Source organism: Oryza brachyantha, chromosome 4, assembly GCF_000231095.2.
Source record: "Oryza brachyantha chromosome 4, ObraRS2, whole genome shotgun sequence".
Classification (NCBI taxonomy): domain Eukaryota; kingdom Viridiplantae; phylum Streptophyta; class Magnoliopsida; order Poales; family Poaceae; genus Oryza; species Oryza brachyantha.
In genome coordinates this window covers 16,645,424-16,655,253 of record NC_023166.2, presented here as the reverse complement: position 1 = coordinate 16,655,253, position 9,830 = coordinate 16,645,424, and the positions used below count along the sequence as shown (strand labels likewise).

General features: G+C 41.4%; 1 protein-coding gene across 2 annotated transcripts; it reads right to left on the bottom strand.

Moving 5' to 3' along the window:
- Positions 1-962: 962 nt before the first annotated feature.
- On the bottom strand, positions 963-5,317 carry LOC107304062. 2 transcript variants are annotated; one of them, XM_015836373.1, is made up of 3 exons: positions 4,598-5,317; positions 4,222-4,438; positions 963-1,886 (listed from the first exon to the last, which is right to left on the bottom strand). In XM_015836373.1, the coding sequence occupies exons 1-3, from the start codon at positions 5,093-5,095 to the stop codon at positions 1,393-1,395; spliced, it is 1,209 nt and encodes a 402-aa protein (XP_015691859.1). In that variant the 5' UTR covers positions 5,096-5,317; the 3' UTR covers positions 963-1,392. The 2 variants fall into 2 exon arrangements, with proteins under 2 accessions (XP_015691859.1, XP_015691860.1); XM_015836374.1 differs by having other exon boundaries at positions 4,222-4,432.
- Positions 5,318-9,830: the final 4,513 nt, after the last annotated feature.

The window sequence follows — 9,830 nt, the reverse complement described above, 5'->3', positions numbered from 1 at the left end:
TATAATAAAAGGCTGCAATCAACTATTTGGGTCATCGCATCACTTTTTCAAAGAAAAACCAAACGGTATATTTATAAAAAATATAAATAAAATTTTTATATGCTTGTTCTTATTGATCTAAAGACCAAGGCTAAAAATAAACTATAATAAAAATAATCTCAAGATCAACTCTAAATTTAAGGTTAAAATTTAAATTTGGATTATAAAAATAGGGTTAATTAGATCCATGCCATTATAAATTTGCTAGTTTTGAAACATACCATTACAATTTGACTAATTGTAAATATGTCATTATAATTTCAGAAGTATTAGAAATATACCACTTCATACCCTTTTGGTGTATTTTTTTAAAAAAATTAGACCATATTGCTCATCTGCTATTTACTGCGTCTTGGCATGTGCAAGGGTAATTTGTTCCAAAAATAGCATATCTGAAATGGTTCTAAAATTATAGTGACATCTTACAATTAGTCGAATTATAATGGCATATTCTAAAATGGGTAATTTATAATGGCATGGATCTAATTAACCCATAAAAATAAGCATAAGCGAAAACATGGGAGTGTATAATTCTTAACCCTAGCTAGTAAGAGGCCGGCTTATCAGAATTTAGAAAAACACTGTTTTCCTTTTTTACTTCTGTTTCATTTTATGATTTCTACGACTACTAATTCTCAAAATTAAGTAAAGAATCTTGATTGTTTGGAGGAGTTAGAAGATTTTGGGAGTAGCTAGTAGCTACGGCGGTTGAAAGCTTCCCAAACAGCCATAGGGTCATCTGTGTCAGCGTGTACATTTTCCATGTTCTCGCCCGCTTTGGGCCAAATACCAACCATACTGGTCGCCAGGCTGCCATTACGACTTCAATACTAGTGCCCTCATCACCGCTCCTCGTGGCAAGGAATTTTTGGTGATTTTGTATTCTGCGATTTTTGTGGGAGGATCTGCCTGAAAAGGTGGAATTTTGAAACAATATATCGTCAGAATCATCTACGTTCAAAGCATTACTTCTGTTCGAACTTTTAAAATACGTGATTTCCTACAACAAGATGTGTCAGCGCATTTGTTTTCTAATGGACCAGCGGAATTTACACACACAGATCGCCAGATACACTTCCAAGGATTTGCATAGCCTACAACTATCGCAGGATTACTCAAACGTGCTCTATGGTCAACCAACAATTCTAAGATTAAGTTGTCAAAACAAAAAACAATTCTAAGATTAATTAGTGCCCGTGGGGTTCTGCCTTGATGTCACCAGTCACCAGCCATACTTCTTGTGATTACGGTGATCAGTAGAGTTGTAGGTCAAAGATTTTCGGTCCAGCTCGTGCAGTTTGGATTGTTTCAACCTGTTCCGAAGAAGCCCTCTCGTAGCCGCAGCACTAGCAGTCAACCCAACTCTCTGACCAATTCTGCGATCAGTGACGAGAAGATCTCATCCTCCAAATCAACGGTCACTAGGCCCTGTTCGTCCTCCTTGAAGCATCTCCACCGCCCGAGCCGCTCAATCTCTTCCACCTCTGCCTTCCTGTCCAATCTTGCCGAGAAATCCTGACCATCCAACCATGCCTTAGCAGTCTCCAGCAGCAGCCTCGCTCTATCCGGGCCGTCCAATCTTTCTCCTTTCCGAGGTGGCAACCCGTCGTAGAAGAAATCTACTAGAAGCTTCTGGAAGGAGCGGGTGGACCCAGGAGAGCTCGCTTCCAGCAGGTCGAGCAGGTCCTGCACAAACGCCTCTTCGATATCATCATCGACAGAGTCCGAATCCGCCGCTTCGCAGAGAACGTCCTCCTTGGCCGTCGTGGCGTCGTCCAAGTCGGATGCGTCAAGCTCGGCTAGCTGCTCGAATTGTCGAATTTTCTGCAGTAGCTGCTGACTTACCCCTGTAAAACGAAGTTTTTAACCGTCAACTGATTGTAGTCGATGCAATGGTGAACCAACTATATATGATATGCACAAACTATATATGATATGCAAAAGCAAATTAACTGAGTGATTCAAAATAAAAGGGGTAAGAACGGATCGAATGAGTGCTACGAGTACAAAATTTGTTGAACAATGAGTGTGCCGATGGAATAGTTTTTTTTTTTTGTGAGACGTACTCACAACATCTTTTCAAGAAAAGTTGCATGCATCACTCATTCGATCCTTGCCTTGTTTCATAAAAGTCGGTTGGTCCAATCGTTAATATATATACCAAGTGCTCCTTTTCAGAATATAAATAGTACTCCTTAGTCCTAGTTAAAGCCAAAAGTGCCCAAACAATGCCATCATTTGATCATTTGGCATGACAACATGGCGAAGAACAGACCCCACACAGAACAACCGATGCTACATTGCTACGTTCGACAACTCTCCGGTGTATTGTACTGATATTATACTACCAGTAAAACTAATCTCAGTCATTGATTAAAAATGTTATTTTTATACTTTGTTAATTAATTGATCAGTAGTATTTTGTAATTTTATTTTTTGCAATAAAGAGACAAAGACCAAAATAAAAAGGGAGATATTATCCCTTCAAATTTCTACTACAATTAATATATTGATATTATAATTTAATCACAGTCGTCCGATAAAAATAGATCAACGGTGTGAATTAAATTTTGCTGTCAGTAAAATACACCGGACTCAGCACTACTACGTTATATTGGTTGTGGCCCGTCACTCACTTCTTGGCACTGTTAGCGCTATAATATGCTCCCTCCATTGACCGTACGCTAGATAGCTGCATTTGGGACGGATTTAGTAGTACGTAGCAAACTAAGCTTAATTACTGCCTGCTTACAACTGATTTTCGTCGTGATGGAAGCCAACAATTGTTTGGATGATTTAAGTTTTGTTTCTCTGTTGATACAAAGGTGTTGAACAGTTCCCATCCATGGACACGAGGCCTAGAGCACCCAACAGAAGATCGATATGAATTTCAATTCTAAAATATTGGGTTTCTAGGTAAAAACTATTTCCAACAATCGCCGTAAACAGACGTCACACACTGCAATCCCTAACCCTGGGGATCTCGCTCTGCATAACTCGGGAAGTTGTACCCCTCCCAATGTGCCGCGGGGGAGGAGAGAGCGACACATGGGAAAAAGGTGATTTTCTGTATACGTTTCTATCGATAAGTGTTGACTTTTTTTTATTGTTGTGAGTCAATTTATCTTGAAAACATCAAACTATCATAAAGTTAAAAGTCTGATCGGAGAACCGAGAAGAAAAAAAATTGAGGATTTTGAGGAACTTTGGTGATGGTCTTAGGTCCTAACTGAAACCTAACCTCTGTTATGAGCCCAACGAACCGATGTCAAAATGGGCCAAGTTTATGCTTATCTGCACACTAGTGATATATAATTAGCTACTAGCATTTTATTCCAACGTATATTATCTTAAGTACGCAATGATGGAAGGTTATATTTTAGCTTTCTAATACCACCGTTAAGATTATTCTACTCATCTTAAATATGTATTCAATCTACCTTTTGAATTTAAAAAAAATACTACTTTTCTGTTAAAGCTAAAGCAGAAATATTAGCACCGCATAGATGGTACACCTCACATCAACCAGAAACACGACTATTGTTTAATCGTTAACGCCATTATTGTTCGGTCCTATCCTTTTCCGTTTGCGCTTTGCAAATTGCACTAGAATACGACATCCTGTGCAGTGTACTTTGTTCTTCTGGTGGTATACTGGCATCCAAAGCCTCTGAGTCAACTTGGGCCAAGATATTGCTTGTTTAATGCACTAATGGTACAATTTTCTCACGCAACCATGTATTCTCTGCGCATTATACATACCGTTCGGCTATCAACGTCGCGTTTTCCCCTTCATTTCGTAGGCCACCAAGACACTACCACCCCAAAGGTTAATTAGCTCATGCGCAAGACCAGTGGCCAATGCGTAGATAAAGAAGTTTGATAGCAATGTGCCACCAACATTTTTATCACCGTGAGGCTAATACGCCAAGGAATCGTGTGCACCTGACAAGGTGCATCACGCTGTACGTGTCTCCTCTACTGCCTTAGATCATTCGATCAGAAGCAGTAGCATTGCACAAGACAGTAAGACACACGTACGGGGTGAAACAAGTACTACGTGCGTATTTTTCTCTCTTTTGGTGGGAAAAAAAAAAGTAGATATGCTTCGCAAATCGGGTCAACGGAAATCACTTCAGAATGAAGCCAAATGGAATACTCTACTACCGTAAAAGGGCTTACTTCGAATGTTGGCCAGGCTTTGCTGGAACGTTGGCGACGCAATGTCTCCGTCTCCGTCGTCGTAGTCGCTGTTGCTGTTGCCCTCTTCGACCTCGCCGTCATCTTCATCATCCTGGCTGAGGAAGTCCATGACAGAAACTGGGCTCAGCCGCTGCCCCTCTTCGAGCTCCTCGTCCAAGCGGCACGTTGTCTCGCATTCCATTCTTACGATCTGTTTCTAGAGGAAAAAAAAAACAAAAACAGAGTTTTGCGATGAATTAGGAAGTGATTTAAATCGGGAAAGATCAAGAACATACGGAAGAAAAAAGCGTAATCTTTCAGGAAGCAATCAACAGCTAGCGCCAGATTGCCGAGAGTCGGGAGCGAACTGATCCACCTGAGTTTCTTGATGGCCCAGACGGGCGCCGACGCCACCTGCGTGGCCACCTTCCCAGCTCCTCCTCCTAGGCGACATTGCCGGCGACGACCCATCGTCCCTTCCACTAACTGCAGCTGCAGCGCAGCTTTCCACCCTACTGCTCCCCTCCTCCCCCTCCCCCTTCCGCTTCTTCCAGAACCCCCGCTTCAGCCTCCTCGAGAAGGTCTTGGACAACGCGGACTCTCCTCCCTCCCGTGCCGACGGCGGCGGGAACAGAGCTGCCCTCACCGCGGCCGACACCCTCTCGATCACGGCGCCGTTCCTCCGCCTGCCGCTTCCTCCCCGGAGCTCAGCGGCGAGCTGCCGCGGGTAGCACCACCCGAAGCCGTCGCGGGAGAGCTCCGCGCTGGACTCCAGCTCCATCCACTCCTTGAGCATCAGCAGCGGCGGGGGCCTCGCCGTCCCTTCCAGCTCCACAGATGGAGCTGCGCTCTCTTGCACGGCCAGTCCACCCATGTCGTAGTCCCACCGAACCCACACCACGGCCGTCCCGAAGAGGAAGCACCGGAGAATTAAGCAGAGGAGATCGATCAGGAGACGAGGCTTGCGGTTGCTGGCCTTTGCTGCGGCTCCGTGACGGCGAACAGAGCCGCGCGCGCCGGCACAGACCAGGCGTATGGGATTGGCTCGAGTGGTACGTGCGTTTTTTAGTCTGGATACTGGAACTGAGCCGAGTCAGAGCAGCAGAGGGGAGGGATGTTGTCTGGACGTTGCAGGCCGCGGTTAATTAAGCATGTTGAAGGGAGAACATTTGGGAGGGTTTGCAGGCCAAACAGTGCCCACATTGGATGCTTTGTATCGTTTTCACGTCGTATTTCAATCTGTCGTGTTTGATTGGGTTTAGAAGCTCACATATGCGATGGATGACAACGACCGTCCAAATTAGGCGGGTAGGAAACTAGGAGTACCTGAGTACATCTTAGTGTCGGTCATGGTTTAGTACTGTCGTGTTATTATCGGTAGCAGTGTAAAAAGAACACATAAGATTTATATATATACTAATAAATCTAAATATATATAAATAATACACACCGATCAATATATAAATTTGCAATATAAAAGAAGGGAGCAGTATTAGATTGGTGAAACGATGGAAATAGATGCTACTGGCCAACTACCAAACAAGGAGTTCCATAGTACCGTTAGTCTCCTATTACTTATTACATTTTGAAATAACTTTGTTTTTTTCTAAATTAAACAATAAAATATAAGTTTTGTTGGAACATATAAGGTATATTAAGGTGCAGAAGAGAAGAGCCACGTATATGTTAGCAACTTAGCACCCCTTCTTTTGCTTCTGCTTACACGTTTATATGTTAAAATTTGAATTTTCAATCTTAAATTCGAAATTAATTTTGGAGGTTTTTCATTAAAATTTATTTCTAAAATTGATTTTTAGATCGCTAAAAATACATATATAAAAATTTTATCCATAAATTATTTTTGTTTGCAGACATGCTATTTAACTTTTTTGCGAAAAACTCAAACAATCACCCTTAGTATAGAGATTGCCATGTTAATAAAAATATTTATACAATTAGATGATATATCCTGAATACAGTATTATAGATCGATCGATAGTTTTTTTTATAAACTGATTGTTTTTAGTTAAACATAAGTGTAGTATGTCTAATCCAATTTTGCTTTTATAAAATATAATTATATCTGAAAAAACATTGGTAGTGTGGCGGTGCAGTTGTGGTTGTATGATTTTACTTACTGGGTCAAAATTATGGTGCAGACGAATATTATGCAGATACAAATATGCTTTCTACGGATACATGGCGTCTCTTTGAATATATATATTACAAGATGCACTGCACATCAAGTTGTGTGCACGGGTATGTATTTGTTGTGTAACTAGCATATAGTTTGTGTATTACAATGTGTTTTATTAAAGAAAATTACTATTAACATGAATCTTACTTATGTTTATCAGCTTTTAATTATTGCATATACTTTTAAAGTATAGGATTTTTCTACGTGAGAAATAATCAATAATTTATATATCAAATGTAGTTCTACATGTAAGTCTACTTTATACTAAATAAACTGTATATAAAGAAACATAACGTAAGATCTAAATACAACTCTTTTGAAATATAACTCCGTGCTACACTACGTTAAAAATACATATAACTAAGTTTGTCATAGAATTCGAGCTCAGAAACCATCTCGCGATGGCCGGATTTGAAATCGCAGTGGGGGGCTCACTTCTCCGTATCGGACGCAAAGGCGCCGTGCGCGCGAGTGGAGCTGCGTGCCGGGGCACAGCCGGTTCATGTGCCACAGTGCCGGCCGAATAGTTTTAGCGTGGAATTTTTTTATCCTCCTTAAAAAATATCTTAAGGTATTAAAAATTTTAATATAAATTCTTAGTATCTCAAAATACCATAATTTTTATATAAAAATATGATACCTTGAGATATTTTTTTAAGAATAGTAAAAAAACACTTTAACATGCGTAGTGTCCATCGGACAGGGGTGGCACCCCGCTGTTCAAAACCAGTGGACTCGCCCCCTGCGCCGCAGCCGTTTCATGGCCGGCCCACGCTTGGGTGCTGGGCGCGCACGGGGTGGTCGCATCGCATGCGGGTGAAGCCGCGCGGGCATGGAGATCCGTGATCTCGCCAAGGCAGAGGCAGAGGCGAGAGGGCATGAGAGGGGGACCGTCACCGAACCGATGCAAACATGGGTGCGCGCGTGCGCACGTAGTGTCCAAGAGTCCAGCCAGGCCGGGGTTTATGGGGTTGCGTCATCGCGGACGACGTGTGGTTGGCCACACGGCGACGAGCTGCCGTTTTGGCTTGGTTCAGTACGTCGTTGAGCCGCGAGAATTACGTAAGGGCATGTACAACGTCTCCAATCACTTTTGTAAAAAGAAATCCTGGCTTGCCCAGTAGCCGATGGTGCCGTTGTCTCATCAATCGACGGTAACAGCTCATGCTTCAAGAAAGAATAAATGACTTCAACACTGTTGTATAGCTTTTAGATAATAAATTTTTAATATTTTATTTATAGTTGATCTTAACTAAAAAACATTAAATAACTTATAGACAATAAAATAGACTCTGGGTTGTATGACATGTTTTTTTAATGGTCTATATGATAGATTCGAGATGCTTAAAGACAATTGCCGCTTATGGATTGAACATGCCCTAATTGGGCAGGCGGCCAAGACGCTTTAATATATTGGATTCCGGGGGGCAATCAGGGTTTCAGGCGTTTAGTCTGGGGTGTTTGCTGTGGTTAGCGTGCTTGGGCTTTTCTACAGCTTATAGCCAGGGCGGAACTAGAAAATTTTAAAGAGTAGGGCTAAGCTAATGTAGTATTAACTGATTTTTAAAATTTATATGTTAATTTTGTATAATTTTGAAGGGATTATGGACCTAGGACTAGGGCTCCAGTCATAGCTTCCCTAGGCCTAGTACCGCTCCTGTAGCATTATTCTACATACCGAATACGGGATGGCGACAAGGTCCTTGCAAAGATTTGGTGGCAGGTGGTGTACTGGTGTACAGCATTATGTTGCGTTATCTTGTGATCGATTTGTTGCCCTTCTGAATGTATTCATTGGTCTCAGGGAACCTTTTCAATTAAATTCATTGTTAATGTTTATTTTTTAAAAATAAATCATCATATAACTTATTTAAAAAATTATGTTGTCTTGTCACATCAGTCTCGTTGATGAGTAGTAGCGTTGTCATGCCGCCCCTAACGGGGCCGGTGTGGCCAAAAACATCGCTACACGTGGATTGACGTGGCTAAATGATGCAAATTTTAAAATAAGCTTTGGAATAGTTTATTTTTACAAATAAATATTAAAAATAGGCATTAAATAAAATATCCTCATAGAAGGTGTAGCTTTATTTTTCTTTAAAAAGAAAGAAAGATAACATTTTTTTAAAAAAAAAGCAAACTTGACATTACAACTAAATATGCATAGATGCCCTTGGAACATGGCCAAATTGCAATAAATAAGCAAAGAAGTGCCCTAAGACAAGTAAAAAAGCTATCAAGTCCTTAGTTTCGCTTCTTCTGCTACACCGGTGACTAGGATGGCAACGACGATGGCATTGTGGGAACCATGGACAACTATAGATGATGTCAAGTCATGAAACGTTAGAGGCTTCATAGAGATGGAGGTTGAGATGACCTTGGTGCAAAATGTAAACTTCAACAACCCCTTTAAGATCAACCACCGGAGACCAAGAAGAGCACTAGTAGAAGGGTATAAATCTTGTCAGATAAGAAAATGATGGCCGACACTACCTTATTGAATTGGGGACCAAGGACATGATCTCTAGCTTGATCAAAGTTGCTACACTCTCAACAACTGATGTCGGGACCAAACCCATGGGCTCCTAAGCCGCAGATACTCGCTAAAGCCTAAAAAGAATGCCCGCAAGAGCTTCTGTGCCTAGGTGCTGCTGGGACAAGAGAAGTTGAGCATTTAGAAAAGAAGAAAGAAGAAACGACATTAACCTAGGAACATGGTTTACCTAATTGAAACCTAACTAGTTAAATAGGAAGGAGGTCGATCCTTCTCCGATTCTCCCTTCTATCACCAGTGGCGAGACACCGGATTTGAGAAGGAATATGGATAAAAGAAATTGAAGATTTTTCCTGATGACGCTCTCTCTCATCGCCTGATCTTCTGGTGAGGGGATAACTCTCGTTTTGATCGAGTATGACGTTTGCAATGTCACTACCAACCAGAACAAGTTCAGGACGCCATGCAATCGCTACACCCCACACGATATCGTACCAACCGTGACGCGCGGTTGATGATCCCTATAATGCAAACGAGAGAACACTGCAAGAACAAGATAAGATGCAATCTAAATATTGCGAATAGGTAAATAAGCACAAAAGAATAGTTGCGAGATCTAATTGACCCAGCAAATCAACACACCAACTATTGGGGGCTCTGAATCTATAGTCGTTGACTAAACGACCGAGCACTAGAGACAAGATGAATATCACTTAGCAAAATTCAACTAAACAAAACCCAAATATTTTTGAGGGTGTACAAAGATATTTATGGAGAAAAATAAATCTAGGGTTAAGTTCTAATTCCTGGAGATGGTGGGAGAAACTTTCGAGATGGGCCTAGTCTATTACAGGACCTAAGGCCCAAGTTTGGTTTTAGTAACAACACTGTCTTATTTTGATGATTCCTGTTGACTCG

Excerpts from the sequence above, each read along its gene's own strand:
- LOC107304062 (XM_015836373.1), bottom strand. The coding sequence starts at position 5,095 with ATGGGTGGACTGGCCGTGCAAGAGAGCGCAGCTCCATCTGTGGAGCTG. Across the intron at positions 4,439-4,597 it reads TGGGCCATCAAGAAACTCAG|AAACAGATCGTAAGAATGGA; the intron begins GTGGATCAGTTC and ends TTTTTCCTCTAG. Across the intron at positions 1,887-4,221 it reads AAGCCTGGCCAACATTCGAA|GGGTAAGTCAGCAGCTACTG; the intron begins GTAAGCCCTTTT and ends TTCGTTTTACAG.